Genomic DNA, 23,762 nt, shown 5'->3' with positions numbered 1-23,762 from the left:
GCAGCATCCGCTTCATTTCTACTCGAGCCTCCTTGTTGCGCTGAACTCTCATCAGCTCTTTCCCTCCTCGAACGACCAGAGAAGACATCACTCAGTCTGGCACTGATACGCCTATTCCTCCTGTCGCGCGCGCCGTCGATGTCCTCAGCACTCGCGTTGGCACTGCCACTTGCGACATCACCACTTTGATTCCTCCGTTGTTCTCTTAGTCGTCGTAGAGCAGAAATGCGCTCTTCGGGTGACGCGTTCGGTCGTTGACGGAGGGATAGGATGTCGAAGAGCGCGGTGCGGCGACGGTGGGATGTGTCGCCTTCGGGGTTGAGAGGGGGAGCGAGCTCATCTTCTTGTGATCCTGTGGAATCACGCGAGTTGACTGGGCGGAGGTCGACCCGGCTAGTAGAAATTAGTACAATGTTTGTGTGTGAAGTCGAGGATTAACATACCATAACGGACATGTGCCGGACACGTTTAGTAACCATGGGTCCACGCATTCTGGATGGAACTTGTGGTCGCATGGGAGAACACGGAGATCCTGACCCTTCTCGAAGTCTTCGGTACAGATCGAGCATCCCAGGCCTTCATCTGGTGAAGCATTGTCGGTACCCGTTGTCGCACCAGCGGCAACAGGCTGTGCCGGCGCGATGCCGGATTGCTGCTCTTCCGCGGGATCCGATGTTACGACCTGTGCTGTCTCAGTCGCACCAGGCACAGAAGCTGGAGCCGTATCGTGCTGTGTCGCAGCTGTTCCTCCGCTCGCTTGCGCTTCCGTGTCCGTGTTCACGCCATTCACATCCCGTGTTTCTGCCGTCGATCCCAGTTCGACATCGGTCGGTTTCGCCGGCTCTTTCTCGCCAAACTTGACGATGGGTATGGTATCCAATATAGCTCGTCCCAAGCCCCTTGCCCTGCTTTGCCTTGGTCGTCCGAGTACGTTTCGAGGGCCGTATCGCTCGGGGTGACGATGCGCGCGGACGGCGCCGGTGATGATGATGACGAGGAACAAGGCTGTGATGATGCCGGTGATGCTGTACAAAATGATCATGGCAACGGCGGTCGACGGCGATGGCCCCAAGGGGTTCTGCTGACCGTATTGGCCGTTGTTGCCGGAGTCGTTGTTCCCCTCATCCCGCGCCTTGACTTGAACGAAGTATTTCATGGCTGCCGGCATGTCGATGATGTCGTTGCGCACCTTTGCCGAGTCCGCTCTGTTTGTCATCGAGTATATGGCGAACTCGTCCATCATGACCTGTGTCCTGTCCTGAGTGTAGTTGCAGTAGTCTGACGTCCTGCTGTACAGGATGACTGCCGAGATGTTGCCTTGCAAGTAGGTTTGTTCGAAGACGCCCTGCGCAGATTCGTAGCCGTTGTAGTCGGTGGTGTCGCAGCTGATGTATGCGATTTCGTCATTGGATATGCCGACGACGCTGGTGTAGTTTGTATTGTACAAATTGCCCTGGACCTAGTGCTTTGTCAGTGCATGAAGGCTATGCGACGAATAGTGTTTGACGAACTGAGTTGGCGGCATCCTTAGTCAATGGGATCAGATCGGCTATCCTGGTCCCGTCGTCGCCCTGAGCGTTAGTGAGCGGCAGAGTGCCGTCGTAAAGATTTGTACGCGCGGTAGACGTGTTAGACGAGGATATCGTGGCCGAGGCGACGGTCGCGAACAAGAGCCACGCCAATCGCGACGGCAGGCGGCGCGGTCGCACGAGCAGCATCTCAGGGTCTATGCTGTGTATGATGCAACACTGGGTAGCAATATCGCTCGCTCAGCAGCGAACGGCTGACCGTCGGCCTTATCGATGACCAGCACACCAGGCCCGACGCCTCATGGAGAGAAGATCTCGAGCGCGGGGTGTGGCTTCCGCTGTCGCGCGTTCAAAGCCCAGGCGGTTCAAGCGAGTATACGACAAAGCAAATCCCGCAACTGCGCACTACCATATCGCGCGCGAACACCAAACCGCGACATAGAAATAGACGGGGCAGAGAGGGTCGATTGAAGCCTCGACGGAGAGGCGCGGACGGCCATGGCGTATCGATTGATCTTCACACGCCCGCTGACGCCGGCGACCCACTGTAATCTGCCACTCCGAGAGTGCCGCACCATGTGCGCGCACCCTCCTCTCCAATCCTCCCACGTTGGATCGCCCGGGGGACCCACTCCATGCGCTGCGACTTGCGGACTTCGTCGCATCGTGACCTGTAAGATATACCCGCCTCACTCCGCGCATCTCGACTTCGCACGCCCATCGCAGGATGCTGTGAAGCCGTCGTCACCTGCATGGCTGAGCAGCGTTTACGGTCCGACTTCATGTGTCTTTGATCTATAGGCTTCACGTAGACGACTATGCGAAACACGATGTTCAAACAGATCCTGATCAAGTTTCTGTCAGCAGTCCGAGTTAGGAGCTCATGCATATACTTTCTCTGGTGCCGCACCGAAAGAACATTGCACGCTGCATGGGCTAATCATCGATCACCGCTCGACTTGCGTGCAGCCCAATATGGTTTTTACTTCACAGATCAACAGAGCATCTTCATGTCCGATTACGTGGCAGTAGTGCCACTATTTGTGCGTTTCATAACTAATTATTCCCAATATAAAGTTTTCCTCAAACGCCTGCGCTATGTACCTTTTGTGCAGAAACCTGCCCATTGCAAACACTCATTAACATTCTTCTAACATCCCCCTCCATACCTCAATATCACAATAAAGCTTTTCAGTACGCCACGCCACTGCGACCTCTTCCAGGTGTCTTGAATGTCATGGACTGCACCTGCTGCTCGACCAAACCCCCAAGCGCCAGCGTGTCCATCGGATCGACGCCCATCTTCTGGAAGTCGTTGAATCCGGAAAGGTAGAAGCCAGCAATGACCACGAGATACGACAAGATAAGAATAGAGCCCTTGAAGTAGTTGCTCTTACCCTCGCCGTACATGTACGACAAGAGAAAGACGCAGAGGATGACAGTAACCATGTCCCATTGCGGGAAGATGAGAGTGAACGTCTGGCTGGCAACGTCCTGAGCGGGAATGTACCCCGTGTGAATGGCACTGTAAAACACCAAAGCCGGAATCTGCAGGAGGCACACTTGGAGAGCGTATGCGGAACCAATCTCCATGGAAAGAGCAATGTTACCGTTCATGGCAAACGAGATGGCGTTGAGGAATTCAGTCGTGTTGGGAACTAGTGCGAAGAGCGTGATACCCAAGAACTTCTCGTCAATGTCAGAGCCCTCGAGAACACCATCAACGGTATTGACGAGGATCTCTGCGATGATGGCATATGCGACGGTCGCAGTGAGCAGGATAGCAGCACTCTTTTGCCGGCTCCAGTTCGGTGCGTCGTGTCCACCCGAGGCGTGTCCAGTCGCTGTATCAAGCTCCTCGGGTGCAGCTTCTGTGTTCGTTCGCGTGTGAGCGGGGCGTTCTGCATGCGCTTTGGTTGATGTATGGGCGAGTTGCGCTGCCTTGCGTGGAGCCCTGGTAACGTCACGCGTCGCCAAAGCGGTCGTTGTTGCCGCGATCTCAGTGATTTGTCGCGCAAGCGACTCTGCAGCATCATCTGTAAGTCCCTCAACGTGGAAAGAGTGGTGCGAGACAGCGTCGCTCTCTTTTGGCGGTACCATGTGCGGTGTGTTGCTATCCGATTTGGATCCAGGCCGACCGGTGTCTGATGCAGTGTGTTCAGGACCAAGACCGACTTCTTGCAAAGTCTGGCTAACCATACGCTTGTACAGCTGGCTGTCGCGTATGTGCGCACGAGAAATGGAATTTCCGGTCGCTTGCCTGACGAAAGAAGCGTGTGGGAAGTCCATGTGCCCGCTTTGACTGAGACTGCTGGCGCTCATCTCGAGTATCTTCTTCTCTTGTGCATCTGGCTCAGTCCAAATTGTCGCGGCATGAGTACGCAGGGTGAACAGAAGACCAATGATGTAGGAGAAGAACAGCAGAGTTGCCGCAAACCAGGTGTAGGGCTTCACAGCTTCGTTGTAGAAGCGATCGTTGAGTGCTGGTGTTTGTGAGTAGTAACATCTACGGCAGTCTCGCTCAAGGGGAACGTGGTGATTAGAGTGCACGCATTGGTGGCAGTTGAGTTCATGCTGGTTTTAATTAGCACAGGATCGACGTGCAATGGGGCTATACTCACGCTTCCATAGATCTGGTAGAACAATGTCGGACCGAAAGCGCCAATAACGGCGAATAGCAGCATGGTTGAAGTGACACCAGCGGATCGCACGTTGAAACGTTGAGTCTTACGCTTGAGGGCGCCAAAGCACATAGACAATCCTGGTAGGAAAAGAATACCTGCAAAGATACTGCCGATGATACTACCTTCGACAAGTTGAGCTTTGCCTTGTTTGAGGGCCACGCAGTACAGGAAGACTTCGACAACAGTGGAGAAGAAAGCGTTGATAGTAGCACCAACACCCATTGAGGATTGAGCTGAGATGGAAGCCACGGCCTGACCGATGAAGTATGCTAGTGGAATGATTGACAACAGTGCTAGCGAGAACAACAAGAACTGATCTGTCAGCCAGAACTTCATCTCTAAAGCCTCAGCCAAGACAAAGTAGTCGAAGATTGTGAAGGCGACCAGGCCAAGGAGGTTGATCAGGAAGATGTTGGTTCCGTCAATGGTGTACTTCCAGTACTTGATACCGACTGCGCGGTAGGTACAGAGCAGGATTGAGGACGACTCTCCGGGGCGGCGCACGTTGCCGTTGTCAGAGTGGAACGAGAGCGCCAGGGGATGGCGTCGCAGATGGTCGAACAGCAGCAGGGTAGTCTTGCCCATGGGTATGGTGAAGACGAGGAACCAGCACAGAGCTGAGACGAGGAACAGCGAGGGTGTGAGGAAGCCGTAGAAGAACAAGAAGAAGACGACGCGGCCAAGATTCCACTTGCCGCGGCCAAAAAGCCTTCTCTTAGTGTTGGCTGTGTCGGTGTGGTTGACATTGGCACGTCCATCTCTACCGAGGAGGCTTGTCGTCTCTCCGCCTGTGGAATCTACGCTGTTGCGTCGGCGGCCGATCAAGGAGCTTGTTCCGGTGGTTGGGCCAAAGAAAAGGCGTCCTTCTTCGATATCGCCGCTCTGCCACTGCTCGTACTCGCTGATGCTGCGACCCTCGCCCTCGTCCTCTTCTATGTAGGCCTCATCCTGCATGAGCTTGACGTATTTGCCGAAGGGGTAGAAGAGGTAGCCGGCTAGGGCGAAGAGCAAATGGGAGTAATCCTTGCAGCTTTCGTTAAAGCCCAGGAGCGCGCACAGCAGACCACCCACCGTAGCAACAGCAGCTAGCCACCATCCGAATACGAGGGTCCATACGAGGTTGAAGAGAAGCAGCCATCGGCTGACAAAGAGGCCTGGCGACGAGTGGATGTCTTCTTCAGCGTTGCGCTGGACCGAGCGACCCTTCTTGTAAAGCGCGGGCTTCCAGATTCTGATACCGAATGGATGTGTGACGTTGATGGCATCCTGGCGGTCGCGCAGGGTGAAGCTCTCGGCGTCGCTCAGGTCGTCGTCTTCATCGCCGCCTCCGCTCTCCTCTTCCTCTGCTTGTACAGTCTCCTCGCTGGACGAGGGCGTCGCGTCGGCATCGGCGCCGGTCGGAGGGCCGGCGTTCTCCTGCTCGACCTCGTCATCTTCGGTCGAGTCGATGGTGGCTAGGTTGGGCGGGGGCGCGGCGGTGCGGCGGCGGACGGTCGAAGGCTTGCGGCGCAGTGTCTGTCGCTGCTTCTTCTGCTGGTCCTGCTGGGCCTGGTCCAGCTCCACCTCCTCTTCGGCGTCGTCGACACTGAACTCCTGCCCCTTCTGCGGCCATTTCGACGACGTAGCGCGCCGGCTCATGGGCGGCTTCTTGGGCTTGGTGGAGCTTTCGTGCGCCGTCGCTGCGGCCTGCTGGCGTCGCTCGATGCCGGACGTGATGGAGCCTGCAGTGGCGTTAGCATCGTGACATCCTCCCCGGGTCGCCAGATGAATCGCGTACCATAGCCAGAGGGTTGCATGGCAGCTTGCGGCCGTCTGCGCGCCGAGTCGCTGGGCGTCGCGCTCTGGGTGGGCGTGTCGCTGCCGGTGCCATAGGTGCTGCTGCGGCGCGACGTGTCGGGGGACGGCTTCGCTTTACCCGCGGCGGGCGTGCGATCTTCCATGGTGGTGTCGCTGTGCGAGGGCGCTGTGAGGTTGGGCAAGGGCAGGCTGTCAGACTATCTGTAGTTCAACCTTGTTTTGGGAGCTGCTGTGGTCACAGCTCAAATGCTCAAACTACGTGGCTCTCCGCACAAGTCACGATTCTGCCGCCGTACAATGACAGCTATTAGGCAAGGGCAAAGATGCATTACCGCGCTCGTCGTGCCCCTCTGGAGTGTCCGTGTGGGTGGGAGAAAGCTGCAGATGACCCTGTTAGACGTCCCATTCCCCGGCGATCCATGACTTTAGCGCCCAATGTCTCACCCTGCTCCAGATAAGATAACCACTGCCCAGGCAAGCTGCACGTAATTATCGGCTTCCGCGGCAACTGAATCTCAATGTCAAGAACCGCCTAGAACAACGGTCGCTATTAGTGCTATACTACAATGCTGAACGTGGCGGTGCTAGCATGATGTCATCTGAGCTGTGGCTGGCCCGGGGAGAAGCAGTACTAAGGTAGTCTCCTGCACCCCAACATCCCAATCCTACACCCTCCCAAGACACACGACATAAGAAAAGACATCTGCTGCTGCTAGAACAAGGCGCGAACGCCCAGATAGCTAGGTCCTCTGCAGTCTAGAACAATGAGCATTTCGATATCCACGCCTGCATGCGGCTCCACGCACTAGTGTCATCAATGGTTAGCGTTCAGCCAAGCTCGAATGTCACATGCGTGTCGTCGGGCACGTGTACCACCCTTGAGCTGGCAAATCTTCCATCGGCATCTGGTTCTACAGTACAGAATCGGTTCGCCTGATCATTAATCGAGATGTACCAGTTTCTCATACTGTGCCGCTGTAGAAGCTACGGCACTAGTCCGCCTCGTCGTCTATGATGCTGCAGCCCTGCCCAGGTGGAGCCGCGAACCCCTCATCCGGCACTAGGCATGTGTACCAGTCGTGTTGCAGTTCACAAGACATCGACGTATTATCGAAGTTCTATTTCCATCCAGGTAGAGGAATACGTTGTCTCGAGATGTATCCAGTTGTCGACATTTGATAGTGCGTATTCGGCAACATCAATACAAATCTGGCCACGCCTGGTGCCAGTAGCGCAATGCGCGAGTAAAGCCATATATGCAGCCACAGCTGGGGCACACTCAGCCGCACTCAACCAGAATTCGGATAATGCTTGAAAAGGCCGGCCTCCCATATGTAATGACTGGTTTCTGGCAGCCAACCTCGGAAGCCAACCCCTGACGTCTCTCTTTACTTCCTGTCGTCTCAATCGTGCTGAGATATGGACCTCCTGAACATCTTCCTCGTAACCACGAGCGTTTGTGCATTCGCCTACACAGTTCATCTCGTCTACTTGGACAAAATACGCCTACAGAGCGGGATTGTTGCAGAGGATACATCGAGAAAGCGTGCTCGGCTCCTCCAAGCGGGACCAGTCATCTGCTCGATACTGGCTGTAGTTGCCTTGGTTGTTGTACCGTTACTCGGTAACAGCAGATCTGAAGCCTGTTTGCAAGAAAACCACGAAATCAATCCGGATGTTGGGGGCATTGGTGTCCTGTTTGGCCTTTTTCTACCTTGTCTTGTACTCCTCCTAGTACTAATCTTAGGTCATTTCACAGCACATACTTCAGGTGCGAAGGAACTTTGCATGGCTCAGTGTGCAAGTAAGTTGCGAAGAAATTTGAAGGCTATTCTGGGTTTAACATGGCATAGACTTGCTTTATCTCACGATCAATCTTGCCAAGGGGAGGAAAGGACTAAACTCTCAGGAGCTTGTCATTGCTCTCTCTAGCATTGATGCAGTTAGTGCTTCGGTATCGATGGCCTTTTCGGATAAGGACGTGCTTGCTGCTCGGAAGCTGGTTAGCTTTGGGTTCCTGACGCAGATTGCCGCGTCTATTGTGCAGGCTATAGCTTTCAGCACATACATCCGGCGTGACAAGATACCGTGTCAGTCCTCTACAACGCACCAATCGTCGTCCCAGCACTATTCGGCAGCATACTGGATTTACTTGGCTTTCCGCATCGCGGCATCAGTATTTCCATGCGAAGTAGCCTACCGTCTCACATCGAGCCTGAACAAGATCGAAAACAAGAACAATGCTACACGAAGCGCACGCGTTAAAGCCACAGCTCTCTGGAGATCACTACCAGGCACCTTAGCAACAAGCTATCTGATCTATTGGTCATTTGTGGTGCTCCATGGACTATCTATACTCAACGTCCTGCGTGGAACCAACACTATTGGACAATCCTGGCAGAGTTTGACAAGCGAATGGGGGCAAAGTGCCAATGCCATCATAGCGATTTTTGCCATTTGCCATGTTGCATACGCCATCTGGAGGCTATTCACTGCTGAGAGCGTGGATGAACGTGCGCAGACCGCCACACCTAGTGGACTGCCAATCAGCCAGGCATACAAACAGCCAATCAGGAAGAGCTGGAGACCCTGGGTTTGGATTATGCAGCGATGGCCTTTCCATCTGGGACTAGACTACTCAGACCATCTCTTGGTAGACGAAAGTATGGTTGAAAGGGTACTGAAACCGCCCCTGATAATCGACCACATAGCGCGCAAGAAGCTTTGGCAAGACCTCATGGATGGCTTTACCTACAATGACCCTGACGGCATCATCGACTGTCTAGACCAAGGAGCTCCTGTGAATGAACCCAATGATGATGGCGACTATCCCATTCATCTAGCTGCTCGCTACAACAATACCGATATCCTAGTCAAAACACGCTTCAAATTTGCCAAGGACTCAATCAACCACGACTCCCTGTTGCTTAAGAACTCGGCCTCTGAGACCCCTTTGGAAGTTGCATGCAATGCAAACACGCTTGAGGCCGTTCGTTGGACGATGGAGCATCTCCCACAAACCCACACGGATGCAGAAGATGCTGTGCGTCGAGCTTTCAAAATCGCTATCCTTGGGGAAAAGGTGGGTGTTGTGAGGATTTTGCAGCACTTGTGGCCTGCATGGAGAGCACTGAAGATACGATCAGGGACCCGTAAAGTGTCACTACTTTGCTTTGCTATCATTGAGCGTAAAGCGAAACCTGCGTACCTACTTACTGATCCTGAAATCGTAAGAAGAAGGCAGACAAATGCCCGCAGGATCTTTGAACTGGGTTGGAAATTGAACTTAGACGGTTCTTATATAGAGGCGATCCTGGACAATCGTCAGGATCAGTTCTCGATGATTGACTTCGGCTTTAAGTTGATCAATGGGGTAATTCGCGACTCAAACCTCGACAGTCGTGAAGCTTTGGAGCTCCTACTTGATCTGAAGGTTGACGTCTCAGATATCCTTCGACAGTCAGTACAACATGCAGCGCGCCACAACTTTCACCCCGATCGAGCAAGCAAAATATGGGAGTATATTCTACAAGAAGAATATACATTTGAGCCAGAGGATCTAGACTCAATTATCACGTTTGAATTGATAGGCCATGACAATGGCTCAGTGGAGGGGCGCCCTGCGTACACCCATGAAGAATGGAAAATCAATGAAGAGCGAGCCGCATTACTGAGAGAGCGAGCCATATCACTGAGAAGTCGCATAAGAGAGGCCTTGATTCGTTGTGGTGGAAACGACTGGTCTGAGGTGGTAGAAGCATCGACAAATTCGTCCACGAAAGATCTGGAGAGACTAATTCACTTGGAAACGGATGCAGCAATGTTGCAGCGTATGCTCAACGTGAAGCAACACCATCATCACTCACTTCTGATAAATGCGATGCTAGATAAGACGGGCCAAGAATCGTTTGAATGTGTGGAGCTTCTTCTACGACATGGAAGCCGTGTAGAAGAGTCAGAGCTGCACTATGCACGTCAGCACGCCTTTGACCGACACGGAGGTATAATGATCTTCATGTTATTGGCCAGCTGTACTAAACATCAAGTCGCATCCGACGCGTTGCGCACTTTGTGTAACCCCAGCGACTCACCTGAAAGGACTCATACGCTGTTTCAAATTTTGCTGAGGTCTGGGGCCAATCCAACACTGACGGACCAGGATGGGAAGACTCCTCGAGATGTTTTCCGGAGTATGAGCAAAGAGATGGTGAAACTTTGGGGTGAAGGGCCTCGTAGCCTGTATCGGTACACACCACTGGAAGAGCTCGGTAAAGGACGCCTGGGGAAAGGGCTAAGGGAAGACATCGTCGAGATCATGAGTCTCTTGCAGCACTGGGAAGACTACCATAACAATCCGAAAAGCGGCAAACCGTCCGATAGACCAGATCCAGATTGGGAAGCGTTGCGTGGCTACATCGACGACGAATCAAAATGGGCAATATTAGTCGAGAAGAACCCCGAGGGCTTCAAGATCGTTGAAGGGACTTGAATTGTTCGCCATGCCGCATGCCGCCTACATCAGAGCAAAATTCTTCAACTTGCTCGGATCCGGTACCATGTAGGCGGCACGCAACACTGAGGCTCGTGGTTTTAGGTTCCTTAGACGAGCTGATCAGGTGCCAACATCACCAGTACAAGATTGGGCTGAGACGTGTAAGGTCCAACGAGCTTGCAGGGAAAGACTCAGGCTATGTAAAGACGAGATGGGATCCGGAGAAAATGTCGATATTTCTATCTGTCTAAAGAGTGTATTCCGGAACTACCATGCGCCTCGCGCCGGGCAGACCTTACCGTCCATCCCCGTCCCAAGCCAGGATCGGACTCAATAACTCAGAGCCGAGCCATTTCCAGGCCCGCTCTTCGTTAAATTGCAATCCTCTCTACCGCATCCTTCATAGCCCTGATCTGTCCCGTCAAATCGCTCGCCTCATTGCTGGTGAGGCTGACTGCCACAACCGAGCGGCCGACGCCGCACGCGCGTCCAAGTGCCATTTTACTGGGCACGTAGACGAACGGCACGTTCTTGTCTTCACACAAGAGCGGAAGATGAAGTGTAATGGCGAGGGGCTCGGCGTCGCTAGCCATGATGATGAGCTCGGAGGTGCCTCGGTTCAACGTTTTGGTTGCTTCATTGGCGCCCTTGGAGATTTGGTGGTAGTGAGTCGCTTGCTGGATGAGGTCCAGAAGCTTTTCGGCTAGGGTGGTGTCGGCGATGGGCCAGGCTGCGGATGGCGTAGCGGATGGCGTAGACATGATGACTTCTCGGAGGTCGATAGAAGATTTTTTTGGGTTAAGCTTGGGTTCACTGCTTGGCTCGCCCGTGGGTTCCTGCGGCTGTTAGCATGCATACATCTATTAATCATTCCAAACACTTACACTGCCTTGCTCGCCCTTGCAAATGTTGTAGTAAGTGGTGGGGGGAAGTTGTAGTTGAGATGACGAAGACCGCGTTTCGAAATGTATCTGCCTGCTTATCGATAACAGCGGTATGACACGTTCCCCATCGGCCGCGCGCCGTAGACCCTCACTCGCCGACATGTGAAGCGCGCGTCGACATAACGCGTCGCGCAAACCATGTATCACCTCTTCAAGTCGATATATCTCCATGCGACAAGTAAGGAAGGTACGCATCCCAACCTTCGACGCATCCAGCGCACTGCAACTAACGTATCGCAGAGTACTCCGTCCTCCTCCTAGGCCTCGACAATGCCGGCAAGACGACGCTCCTCGAGCAAATAAAAGGCACCTACTCGGCCTCGCACCCCAACCTCAAGACCGTCCCCACCGTCGGCCAAAACGTTGCTACCATCGCCCTTCCACCTCCAAATCCACCCATCTACCTCAAGATATGGGACGTCGGCGGCCAACATAGCTTGCGCGGGCTCTGGCAGTCATACTACAGCAGCTGTCACGCCATCGTCTTCGTCATAGACAGCAGCGATGTGGGAAACGCCACGCTAGCCGATATGAGCGCGAATAATGCAGCAAGCATAGAAGATATTGGGCGGTTGGATGAATGCAAGTTGGTCTTGGAGAGCGTATTGGCGAACGAAGATGCGAGTGGCGTGCCCATCTTGATACTAGCGAATAAGCAAGATCGGGAGGATTGCGTCGAAGTGGTGAGGATCAAAGAGGGCTTTGTGAGAAGAGTGTTCGAGGGAGAAAAGGGTGGGAATGTAAGAGACAGTAGAGTGCTTCCTTGCAGTGCGCTTACAGGAACTGGTGTGCAGGAGGCGGTGGAATGGCTGTGCAGTAGGATGGCATTCAATAAAGAGGCAAGACCGCCGGTTATGAGGTAGTTGCTGGTCGCCACGAAGTCACGAATATACCCCCGTTTTCGAACTACTAATTCGAGGCCATATCGATCGCAAGGTGGAATATTGGGCCCTTAATCTGATCGCGACTTCGAAGAATATACCTTCACAACAACAGGATGGCAACATTTTGGATGTGCAGCTCGTCCCGCGTCTGCGGAAGGATGCGTTGGTCAAGGGCTTCTCCATTCCAGCGTTCGCGAATCCACATCAACATGCGAGGGAGTAACAGCACTGGAATGTCGTTTCTGACGCTTGAACATTAAGAGGTGGAAAATCATATCAACACTCACGTTCAACGATATATACATTCAAGCTAGGCTAACAAACTGTGTCGTAGCTTCATCATTCCACTCAAAGTCCAAACCACTTGAGGTCCTCCGCCTCATGCACCGGCACAGTGTGACCGACATTGAGAGCACTGTAACCCACAAGCTTCGTCCCATCACCATAGACCATCTTCGTGTACCCACTCTGCGGAGTGTTCGTCTCGTTCTTCGAGAACGAAACACCCAGCAATCCACTCCACTCCTTCAACTGCTCACCCAAGTTAGGGATCTTGACCAGCGAGTCAGCAGTTCCGTGCCAAGTCGCCATGCGAGGGTAAGTGCCGCTGTAGCCAGGGTACATAGCCTTGACCTGAGCGACCCATTCAGCCTGCGACTTGATTACCTGACCGTTCGCGCATCGCGGGTCTGCGGTGCTGGGACTGGCGCCGGGGCTGCCTGCAACACAGCCTGCGGCGACACCGGAGTAGCATGATCCTGCGGCGATGACGTCCGGGTAGGTAGCCATCATGACGTTGGTCATCATGCATCCGGAACTGCTTCCAGTGACGAAGACCTTGGAGGGGTCGGCATTGTACTTCTTGATGGTGTACTGGATCATGTTGTTTAGGCCTTGGTTGTCGCCGCCGGCATCGCGGGAGAGGCCCTTGGCCGTGTTGACTTCCCAGCAGTTGTTGTCTTTCTTGGTGGAGGGGAAGATGTTGATGAAGCCTTTTTGCTCGGCGAGGCTGTTGTACTTTGTTGACTGGGCGTAGGCTTCTCCGGTGCCACCGCAGTAGTGTAGCTGTTCAAATGTCAGAGAGACGATCGTTACGAGTGGATGGAATGGGAAGATGTACGGCGAGGATGATCGCAGGCTTCTCCGCAACCTTGGCAGGAACGTAGATGTTCATCTGGAGGTTGGATGGGTTCGCTCCGAAGTCGTTGACACGAGTAAGGGCGCCATTGGCAGTTGCGCAGAGCGCAGCAATGCTGCCGAGTACTGAGGTGGAGAAGTGCATCGTGAGTGTCGTGAGAGTCCGCAACACACAGATTCCTGCACCCTCCTCCCCTTCTTATACCCACACCACACTCATCGCGCGATCGTCGCCAGCACTAAACATTTCGAGGTTGTTTCCCCGTGAATACTAGCCGACATAAACGGATGTTAAGGTGGTCAATCTAAAAGTTCCGAAGCGAGGAGGCACGGCTATGCGCATGTGAGAGGATGAAGTTCGTGCGTTGTTTCAAAACACTTTTCCTTCTCCAATGACATGCGACTGAAACGGCGTACCTACTGCTTTCGTCGTGCGATGGAGGTTTTTGTTCCAACTGAGGTTAGCCACCAGGAGAATGATGTGGAGTGGCCGCAGGGAATCAGGGGTCTTGGGTCATTACCCCGGATGAACTCCCGCCAAATATATTAACCTACTACCGAGCTTTGCTCCGGCGCACGTAACATGTGGCATTGCCTACTTTCGCATCTACGTCACTTGTTATGCTGGGTTGTGACTGTTACCGTGAATGTTTACCGGGCACTAACACCTGACTGCATGCTTTCTGCGTGTCATCGCGGTCCATATCCTTCATATGCCGTTGCGCATCCCGACCTCCGTTCTTAGAGCAAGCAAATATATAGATGTTGTGTGTTTTGAGGACCCGCAGGTTGCGCAATAACGGCAGTAAAGATGGGGGCTGACATGCGTTAGTACGAGGACGTGCCAACGGCTACATCCGAAATTGCGTGAGGCTGAAGTAGAGCAGAGCAGCCATTACACGGGTACGTCTTCAAATCGTTGTCCAATTATTCTACCAAACACGCAAATGCTACTGGGTATCTTCTTGCGCGGTCACTACAAGTTAGGGTGCGCTTCCTTCCACTCCTTGCTGAAAGGGTAGTCAATGTATCCCTTCTCGCTCTTGGGAACGTAAAAGGTATCGCGGTCGTAAGGAGTAAGTTCAATGCCCTTCTCTATCCGGAAAACAAGATCGGGTGTGCTGATGAAGTAGCGTCCGAACACCGCAACAACGTCGCGATCCTTGTGCTCCTCGACAATCTTCTTCGCGTCCTCGGCCTTGAGTCCACCGGCAATAAGCAGCTTGCCAGAGTAGTGAGGCAGCAGAGGGTCGAGAGAGTCGTAGCCCTCAACATCCGCGTTGCCGGATACGCGGGCCTCGACAAGGTGGAGGTAGGCAAGGTTGAACGCTTCTAGTCTCTTCATGATGTCTGTGAACTGGGGCAGGGGATCCTTCATCTTCATACCCTGGAACTCAGAGAACGGACTCAGCCGGATGCCGGTCTTGTCAGCGCCAACGGCCTCGACGACAGCCTGGGTAACCTCGACACAGAACCTGGAGCGGTTCTCAACAGAGCCGCCGTAGGAGTCTGTGCGCTTGTTGCAGGTATCTTGCAAGAATTGGTCGATGAGGTAGCCGTTGGCAGCGTGGATCTCTACACCGTCGAAGCCAGCCTCGATGGCGTTCTTGGCTGCTTGTGCGTAGTCGGAGATGCTCTGCTTGATGTCCTCAACGGTCATCTCTTTGGGAGTAGCGTAGCCCTCGCCGAGGGATGTTGCGCTGGAAGACTTGATAGTGATGTCATTCGCCGCAGCAAAGTCCTTGTTCGCTACACGTCCAAGGGCCCAAAGCTGGAGGTAGATGTAAGAGCCCTTCTCGTGGACAGCCTTGGTTACTGGTTTCCATGCGTCGATCTGAGCCTGGGTGTAGATGCCGGGTACGTTCGGGTAGCCACCGGATTGTTTCGAGACCAGGGTAGCCTCGGTGATAAGAAGAGTTCCTGGTACGCAAGCACGCTGGCCGTAGTATTGTGCAGCCATGGGCAGGATCTCATGGTCGTCGTTGACACGGAAACGCGTCAGTGGTGCCATGGCAATACGGTTCTTGAGCTCCATGGCGCCCACCTTGAGCGGCTGGAAGAGGCGGTCTGCAGACATCTTGGTGTTGTGGGAGTTTGATTTTGGTAGGTTCGAAAGTTCGGACATGTAGGAAGATATTGAAGGAAACAAAAAAACAGCAGCTGGGAGGTTTGAGCAACAAGACCTTAGACAGATCAAAAAGGCTATATACGCCCCTACTAATCACATCCCGTCCGATGGTTTGAAATCAGCGCTCGGTCGATCTCGGCATCTGCGCGGTATTTGGCTCGTAGAATTTTCCAAGGCGTTCCACGCCGGTGTAGACCCTGAGGGGCATTGTCCTAAAGATCATCTAGTCTTTAGGTGGTAAAGTGTGCCCGCATAAAGATATGTAGCCGCTGGAAGCGAGATGGTACCTGGACTTAGCAGGAGACGGGACTTGTTGGCGGGAGCGGCGATATCGCCGAAACCTTCGGGCCTATGACGTAAGCTGCATTGGCCTGGATCGTCAAACTGAAGTAGCGAAGGCCGACACTTGTACGTATGTATCGGCAGACACCATCTGGACTTGGGAAGAAATAAAGCGATTGATTGTAGGAAATTAGAACGGTTGCGTGAACATGCAAACTGAGCACGCTAAAGCTGACTAACATCATGTCCGCTAGTTTCCTTGAGAATCTTCTGCGCCCTGCGCAGTTGCTCTTCCAAATCCCCATACCAAAGCCACCGACAGTTGTCATTGAGCTTCTGCTCGATCTTATTCATATCGTCTTCTACCCCTTCAAGCATAAAGTTGTATGCTAAACCGTTTTCGATACTCCGGGAGATACATTCCTGTGTTCTCGGTCGTCTGACAGCATCATAGGCCTTGAAAGCAGCCTCAATATTATCAGACGTCCCGACAGCAGCTATCAAGCGACTAAGGAGAAATGCATCTTCCATAGCCATGCCAGCTCCAGCTCCCATATGAGGCGTTGTGGCGTGTGCGCTATCACCCAGTAGACACACACGGCCCTTGAAGTACGGCTTATCGTGTTGAAGAGTGTGGAGTGCCCATTTCGATGGTAGAGTATGTCTTGCGATGAGATCGATGAGTGGTGGATAGAAGCCTTTGAACTTTTCACGGACCTCGTCCGCACTCGTGGGTACTATCCAATCATCCTGGTCCCAAGTGCTGGTGAGGGATCGATCGTGTGGCATAGCAACCATGTTGATGAGTTCGCCATGGTCGACAGGGTAGGTGATGCAACTTCCTCCATAACCGCAGTACAATGTACCGTTCAGCGCCCTCTCTTCTCCTAGCGCTTTCTTGACCACTTCAGCTGGGGCCATAGCCCTTATCGCGGCCTCGTGCGCGTACGCCGGCTTAACATCTGGACCACATACAAAGCTTCGTACCTTGCTCTTGATGCCGTCGCAGCCAATGAGTGCACTGGCTAGAGTAGTCGTTCCGTCGGCGAAGCTTATCTTGAGCATACCAGCACCCATTTCTTCGACACTCTGAAAGCTTTTGCCGAAGCTTGTTATGTCCTTGGGAAGCAACGCAACCATCTCATCAAGCAGACGTGCCCGGTGTATCCGACCTCGCATACAAAATCCAGTCGGTGCATCTGGTGTCTTCTTGGCGTCAGCCTGATGGAAACCAAGATCTCCAGCTTTGGCTCCGTTGGGACGTCGCTCGTCCATACCCCATCTGATCGTGTTGAAGGTGTTTTCGCGTTCCGGGTCTGTGTTTATCGTGGCGTGTTTCATGTAGCCTTCCAGCAGTCGAGGATCGATAAGGTGCAATGCCGTCGTGGCGTTAGCACCGAATCCAACGCCGGCGCCTATCTCAGCGAAGGCCTGAGAGGCTTCGTAGATGTGCACTTTGACCCCATGTTTTAGAAGACCAATGGCGAGCGCGGCACCACCAAGTCCGCCGCCAACGATTGCGATCGGAAGACCATTGTGGTTCTGGAAAGTTGCTGTAGTTGACCCGTTTGCGGACATTCTTCGAGGTTTGCTGGTTGTTCAAGGCGCTGTTTCCGCCGCTGCGTGGCAACGCCGCGTCTTATATTATTGAACATTCCTTACGGGCCGAAGAGCATTGTCAATCAACTGCCGGACCCGACCCGCGGGGCTGGTGTACAAAGTAAGCTGATGTTAAGCCGGAGACCTAGGCACCCATGAGTTTAAGTTCAGGCCGGCTTGAGGCATATCATTCTCCCGAAGGAGACCCTGATGTGGATGACGTAGTAGACGGAGGCGGGAAGGTGCGGAGGCGGGGAAATTGGGGATAGATTAACTCCACGCTAACTGATGATAATCGTGTTGCTATCTACTCCAAACGCGCTCCAAATGATGTGGGGGAGCAAAGACGGCGACACATGTTCCAGAACATCGTCATGTCTACCGGCAAAATTGTCTCTACGTAAATTCGTTTCTTCAAAGCTCATTGTGCGCCGGCACGGCCTTTTGTACATCGACGCCACAGACTGCAGGCGTACCTACTTCCATTCGGTATACGCACTTTTCTTCCTCGACGATCTTCCAAATCTCGTCATTTTCAGCGCACGCTAGAATGACCATTGTGCTTCGGTTGGGGCCGTTCCAACAGTGCTGACCATTCTCGTACTTGAGTGCGATCCTTTCCCCACTGCCCAAGCCCTTACCATCGGCAGGAAGCTCTTCATCGACGGTGATGGACTCAATGCGTGCAAAGTTGCCCATGCCAGTGTGACCACCACCTTTCTTGGGCTTCTGAGTGGTTCTTGAGAGGAAGCAGTGCTCGTATGTGTATTCGCCAGAGTCAGTGGAGGTGCAGCGGTCCTTGAGGGCGCGGAAGATGGAATCTGGTCCGTAATCCTTGGTGAGATCTTCCTCATGTCTTGTGAGTTCCGACTTATCGCCTTCAAGTTCCTTCTTCGCGGAGTCGAGCTGTGACTTGGCGTCGGTAATGGCCTTGGATTCCGGGGCGTCGCCGGTCGTGGGGTCCGCGAGGATACCGTTCTCGATGAGCGCTACACGCAAGTCGCGCAGCTTGCTGTCCACCCAGCTCCGGATGGAGTCGGGAAGGTACTCCTCGAATTTGTAGACTGCATGCGATAGTCAGTAGATAGCTTTAGACGCGTCTTTGAAAACATTGCTTACGGAGCTCCACGTCAGACTCTTCGATTGTCTCGAACTCGTCCCACTTGATGGCGCTCTCAGAGTCCGGCTTGAGAATCTCATCGAGGTCGCGGTCTAGAGCGCTGTTGGGTCCCGGGCGTTCTTGCGCAGCGTAGTTCTCCCAGGCCTGCACGGCACGCTTCACGCCCTCGTCGTTGAAGTTGGGGTTGTACTCCTCCTTGAAGCGCTTCAACATGCCCTCGAGCTCCTCAACCCGTGATTGTGCCGCATTCCTCTCGTCTCGCACGCGGTTGACGTTGTCGGTAAGCTCTTGAATTCTGTCCTTGGCGAGGCTGGCCAGCACTGTGATCTTGCCGCCCTTGCCTGCGCCCTTGACGACCTTGCCTCGCTCGGCCCTCTCGATCTCGGCGAGGCTCTTGGTCAGTCCGTCGACCTTGAGAGTCGCGCCTTCTATCTGCGTCTTGAGTGTCTGAATGCGGTCCTCGACTTCCTTCCGCATACGACCAGCCTCGGCGATGAGCTCCTTCCGCCGTTGCTTCGCAGCGGTCAGGCTCTTTTGTCTCGCCTCGTCCGCCTTCCGCCATTCCTTCCCGATTGCCGCGCACTTGTCTTCACACTTGATGCCGCCCACACGCTCGTATTCGTCGCTGCCGTCACAGCATAGTTCGTAGTCGCATGCGCCGTCGTTCACGTTGGTGAAGGGAATGTAGCTCGGCTGGTGGCCCTTGTTCTTGCAGTAGAATCCAGGAAGAGCAGGCGTAGCGTTGACGTCTTTGCCCTGGAAGCCTAGAGGCTGGGGTGGGGAGAGGGGCGAGAGGTAGGCGCACGCCGAGGTGCCTGGCTCATCAGAGCCATCGGGGCAGTCGCAGTAGTCGTCGTTCAGGCGTGCAATGGGGAATTTGATGGCCGGATTCGAGATACAAGTGAATGTCTCGGCATCCTTGTAGTACTTTGCAACTAAACATCGACTATCAGCTTTACTCCAGCGTCTACGTGGAAGCTCTCCCTGAGCTGTGACATATGCAACATACACTCCGGAGCAACACCCCGCGGCCGGGCAGGGTCTGACGCCGCATCTGCGGTACTGGCTAAGATAGGGAGAATGAAGGCTAGCGAAGACACGTGCTTCCTTCCCATTTTGAATGTGGAGAGAGCAATTGGAGCTCGAGGCTCAAGATGCTCGAAATGCCACATCGACATAGTTTCAGGGTCCACTGGCCCGTGCGCCATCCGAGCTATCCCCAGGTCTCACCTCCACCCTCAACACTCCACGACCCCAAGGCCGCAGACCACGCCCATATTGTAAGGCCGCGAATTCCCGCGCCCAACACACACAATCGCAGTCGTCTCGGTGTCCAAAGTTATCCGCGCTGACGACCGAGCATCATGTACGTGGGCCAGCATCGCATACAGTCGTGTATGAGTTGCCTACAGCATGACTGAACACCTAAGAGAGCATCAACATGATGGAAACATCTCATGCACTCACTCATCATCGGAACAACTGGCGAAGCTATCTAAGTCGCGCGTCGCTCTACACAAGGGCCGAGCTCTATATGTCAACTTCGTGAGCCCGTGTAAGTCGATTGGAATGCGCAAACTGACCTTATCCATGGCATGAATGCTTCGTCCTTCCTTTACCGTCTTTCCAAAGTATGCGTCACCCAATGTCCGCAGCGCCCAAAAGTGCGTTTGGCGCTCAGCTCGGACATACCAGCTTTTCTCGGCATCAAACGAACAGTGGCCTCCTGTCCAGGCCGCAATACCGGAATCGCGCCCACTAGCATCATTCAATCGCCAATCTGGTGGATCTGTTTTTCAAATTCGGCCATCCATCGGGCCTACGACGCGGCTTTTGGGTGGCCGTCTATGTTCCGGTCTCTAACAAACGCTGCACATGCATTCGATTTGCTCCGTCTTTGAATCTTGGACATCCACATCCGGCTCCAGTATGACTGAATTCGCACGCTAGAATGATGTCTTTTGTTTGCATATGCGCCCAACTCGCGTCAGGATTTATGCGGCGAGGGCATCAGAGTATCATTCTCTTCCTTCTCGGATCCCATCATTCTATCTTTGAACATCGGCATTCATCAGTTGCTCATAACTTCATTTACCTATTCCAACATTATGGTATACGCTGACGAGGATGAAATCGACTGGAGCGACGGCTCTTTCGGCGCTCCATCTCGAATACCCATCGATGCTACACCCCGTTCAACTCATCACAACCCAATCGCGGACGCTTACGAGGACCAAGATTCGCTATTCGTGTCGGAAACCTACGACCAACACCGAATGCCCAGCGGTCTCACACTTGAAGCTGGTAAGAAGCTTGCTCTGCGTAGAGGCCGTTCACTTACAATTGATAGCTCCCGTGAACAACAATGATACCTTCCAGAACCCTACGCGTGTCCAACGAGCTCGAGCCGGTGTTCACCTGAACCGTCGTATACCTTCCAAGGCGGACTACGTGAACTACGTGCTTTACCAAGCTAGCCAGAAGGCTTACGAAGCCACCTTCCTGAACAACTTCGTAGCGCATGCCTTGCATCCCGACCGCCTCGCCCAGTGTTCTGAAGATGCAACCAGCGGCCGCCAAAGCATCGCCGAGTACCTGAAGTCCGTATCACATGAGGTCAACGGCATCACGAAGAAGATGATTTGGAATGGCCATTGCCGCACTGTACACCTTCTTGCTGGAGACGGCATGGATGGCGCGCCATTCCTCGATCTACATACTCTCGACACCAGACCCTTCTCAAAGTACGGTCCTGGCAATCTCTTTCCCGTAGCAGACAGAGTCAACGTGTCTTGGCACCGTACCAGCTCACATCCTTCGATGGTACGATACTCAACCAAGGAGTACGAACTTGGCTACCAGGCCGGTCCATTGGAAGATCTTGACGCTGTATCCCAGACACTGTTTCGCAAGGAGAACTTCGGTATAACTTTGCCCATCGGTCGTGCTGTCAAGCTGTCAACGTCCAAGAAGCGTAAAGGTCAGAATATGCCTGGAGCAGCTACCAGAGATGACGAAATGTTGTCATCACGTAGGAATTGGCTTCATTTCCCGCATTTCAACACAACGGTGGACTTCCAAGACCCTCAAATCATTACAAGCACTCCACTCGACATCGTTCACGAAGCAAAGGCGGCGGATGTCCACCAAGAACCTCGGATACTGTCAGATCTCAGCAGACTCCATAACGACTCCGCAGATGCTCTGTCTCCAGATCTTGCACAGAAAGAAGGTTCACATGGGCCTTTCTCTCTTTACGCAGGGCTATTCAGATCCCATGATCCTGAAGCACCGGTCAGCGACCGTGCCGGCGCATGCAAGCAAAGCAACGGCACCGAGCACGTAGAGAAGGTACAAGACTGGCGAAACAGGCTGATCAAGGATCACAAGCGCCGGCTGACACTCAAGTGGGGCAACCCACCACAGGCTCTCGATCATGCATTCCGGAACTTTAAGCAAGTTGTTACAGCAGCCATGTCTATGGGTATTCGTCCCATCGCCCACGACTACCCGAAGAAGCTGGATACCATCGCAGCCTGGGAGCGACTTCGAGAGCAAGCCAGAAACTCTGCTCGATCACAGCAGAACAGTGAAAGCCTGTCCACTGAAACCACCACAGCTGATTCGCGTGCATCGCAATGTCTCCCAGTGGTCTCAGACGTGAATACTCCCGAGTCCTCTTCCTTCTCTCCACCACAGATCCTTCGACGAGATATTGGTGGGTCATTGAGCAATTCTGAATCAGATAAGACACCCTCAGAGCCATCAAAGAAGAGGAGGAAGAAAAACGAAGCTGCAGACAAGCAAGTCATGCGAAATCACTCTACCGATCAGCAATCGACTGCACCCAAGCCAGGCAAGCAATCGACCAACCAGGCAGTCGTGAAGAGTCCGTCAGTGAATAAGTCACTATCGCTTCATCCGAGTGGATCTACGACTTTGGAACTACATCAACACCTTCCTCCCGACGCGTACTTCGAGCCGATCTCAGTGGATGAGAAGTACGCTTGGCGTTGTCGTTGCAAACACGCAATGGGCCACTACTACAACTCCGGGAACCGCAAGAACTGTCGAGGCTGTAACACCTCGCGCAGTGACAATCATGCTTTTGAGATGGACTTTTACATGCCACTGAGGTCTTTTTATCATCAACCCGTACCAGACATGCGTTGGAAGCCTAGCAAACAGACTGCTCGACTTCGCAAATCAGACCGACCCTGTCACAACGCTGTGGCAAAGGACGCATATTGGGAGGCCGTGGGTACTGGTGCGACGGAAGGCGAGGCTCGGCAGATTGCTGTCGACGCAGTGGTTCAGTACCTTCGACCAAAGCCACCGCCGAAGGCGCCAACACCCGAGCCGACGCCAGAATCAGATCTAGAGCCCGATCTTGGTCCTCATCCTAGTGGCTCGATCACTATGGAGCATGGTCAGGAGATCCCCGACGGCTGTTACTGGAAGAAGGAGAAACCGGATGAGAACCTTGCCTGGCGATGCGATGTCAACCATGGTCTCGGACGGTACTATCTAGCGGGCGACAAGAAGACTTGTCCAGGGTGTGGAGCTGGCCGGAGTAGCCAGGGTAAGAGTGAAGAGATGGACTTCTATCTCCCATCGGGTGTTGTCGTTCGCCAAGAAGCACAGGGCCTCTCCGTATGGAAACCTAGGAAGCCATACAAGATGAGCAAATCTGCTGCTCCGAAGAGGGAAGCGGTCAGCCACAACCAAATGTGTGCCAAGGTGTACTTCGAACTTCTCGCTCAAGAACACGAAACAGAAAAGGCTTTGGCGCTTGCGATAGAGAGAGTGGACAGTGAGCTGGACAAGAAGCAAGAAGCTAAGATGAAACGACAGGAAGCGAAAGAGGAGGTTGGAGACTCGGATGCGGTTGAGGGCGCCAGCACCTCAGTCAGTACTTCGAGGAGGGACTCTGCCGCCACGAGTCGCAACTCTCGAGGAGGCTGTACCATGTCCCTCGTTCCGAAGAAGCGTACCATGGATGATGTCAGCGAAGAGAGTTTGGATGAGGTTGTGGGTCGTCTTATAGATAGGGATATGGGAAGTGATGGGGAGCCTGAGGATAGTGTTGGAGCTTCTTCTTCTTCTGCTGCTGAAGAAGACAGCTCTGGCTCAGATTCTGAATGAGGGTGTAGTCAAGCCATCTGA

The 23,762-nt window shown here is 53.6% G+C and overlaps 9 protein-coding genes across 9 annotated transcripts; 2 read left to right on the top strand and 7 right to left on the bottom strand.

Moving 5' to 3' along the window:
• Positions 1–443: 443 nt before the first annotated feature.
• J4E93_006886 (uncharacterized protein) lies at positions 444–1,718 on the bottom strand (the record flags this gene model as incomplete). Its single annotated transcript, XM_049344796.1, has 2 exons — positions 444–1,459; positions 1,710–1,718. Coding segments are annotated over 2 exons (1,025 nt in total), but the record flags the coding sequence as incomplete, so codon positions are not given.
• Positions 1,719–2,720: 1,002 nt separating this feature from the next.
• On the bottom strand, positions 2,721–3,146 carry J4E93_006885 (uncharacterized protein; the record flags this gene model as incomplete). Its single annotated transcript, XM_049344795.1, has 2 exons — positions 2,721–3,091; positions 3,140–3,146. 2 exons carry the CDS (start codon positions 3,144–3,146, stop codon positions 2,721–2,723), a joined length of 378 nt encoding a protein of 125 aa, XP_049198449.1.
• An 833-nt stretch (positions 3,147–3,979) lies between these two features.
• J4E93_006884 (uncharacterized protein) lies at positions 3,980–6,153 on the bottom strand (the record flags this gene model as incomplete). Its single annotated transcript, XM_049344794.1, has 2 exons — positions 3,980–5,934; positions 5,991–6,153. 2 exons carry the CDS (start codon positions 6,151–6,153, stop codon positions 3,980–3,982), a joined length of 2,118 nt encoding a protein of 705 aa, XP_049198448.1.
• Positions 6,154–11,584: 5,431 nt separating this feature from the next.
• On the top strand, positions 11,585–12,309 carry J4E93_006883 (uncharacterized protein; the record flags this gene model as incomplete). Its single annotated transcript, XM_049344793.1, has 2 exons — positions 11,585–11,633; positions 11,687–12,309. 2 exons carry the CDS (start codon positions 11,585–11,587, stop codon positions 12,307–12,309), a joined length of 672 nt encoding a protein of 223 aa, XP_049198447.1.
• A 369-nt stretch (positions 12,310–12,678) lies between these two features.
• J4E93_006882 (uncharacterized protein) lies at positions 12,679–13,612 on the bottom strand (the record flags this gene model as incomplete). Its single annotated transcript, XM_049344792.1, has 2 exons — positions 12,679–13,395; positions 13,451–13,612. 2 exons carry the CDS (start codon positions 13,610–13,612, stop codon positions 12,679–12,681), a joined length of 879 nt encoding a protein of 292 aa, XP_049198446.1.
• Positions 13,613–14,443: 831 nt separating this feature from the next.
• Positions 14,444–15,544, bottom strand: J4E93_006881 (uncharacterized protein; the record flags this gene model as incomplete). The annotated part of the gene is made up of 1 exon (XM_049344791.1): positions 14,444–15,544. The coding sequence occupies one exon, from the start codon at positions 15,542–15,544 to the stop codon at positions 14,444–14,446; it is 1,101 nt and encodes a 366-aa protein (XP_049198445.1).
• Positions 15,545–16,102: 558 nt separating this feature from the next.
• J4E93_006880 (uncharacterized protein) lies at positions 16,103–17,455 on the bottom strand (the record flags this gene model as incomplete). Its single annotated transcript, XM_049344790.1, has 1 exon — positions 16,103–17,455. The coding sequence occupies one exon, from the start codon at positions 17,453–17,455 to the stop codon at positions 16,103–16,105; it is 1,353 nt and encodes a 450-aa protein (XP_049198444.1).
• A 435-nt stretch (positions 17,456–17,890) lies between these two features.
• J4E93_006879 (uncharacterized protein) lies at positions 17,891–19,711 on the bottom strand (the record flags this gene model as incomplete). The annotated part of the gene is made up of 3 exons (XM_049344789.1): positions 17,891–18,540; positions 18,596–19,531; positions 19,606–19,711. 3 exons carry the CDS (start codon positions 19,709–19,711, stop codon positions 17,891–17,893), a joined length of 1,692 nt encoding a protein of 563 aa, XP_049198443.1.
• A 993-nt stretch (positions 19,712–20,704) lies between these two features.
• On the top strand, positions 20,705–23,741 carry J4E93_006878 (uncharacterized protein; the record flags this gene model as incomplete). The annotated part of the gene is made up of 2 exons (XM_049344788.1): positions 20,705–20,918; positions 20,947–23,741. The coding sequence occupies 2 exons, from the start codon at positions 20,705–20,707 to the stop codon at positions 23,739–23,741; spliced, it is 3,009 nt and encodes a 1,002-aa protein (XP_049198442.1).
• Positions 23,742–23,762: the final 21 nt, after the last annotated feature.

The sequence above is a fragment of the Alternaria ventricosa genome (genome assembly GCF_023758065.1).
Source record: "Alternaria ventricosa strain BMP 2768 chromosome Unknown scaffold_11, whole genome shotgun sequence".
Taxonomy (NCBI): domain Eukaryota; kingdom Fungi; phylum Ascomycota; class Dothideomycetes; order Pleosporales; family Pleosporaceae; genus Alternaria; species Alternaria ventricosa.
The sequence above is the reverse complement of the archived record's forward strand: the minus strand, read 5'-3'. Positions and strand labels throughout refer to the sequence as shown.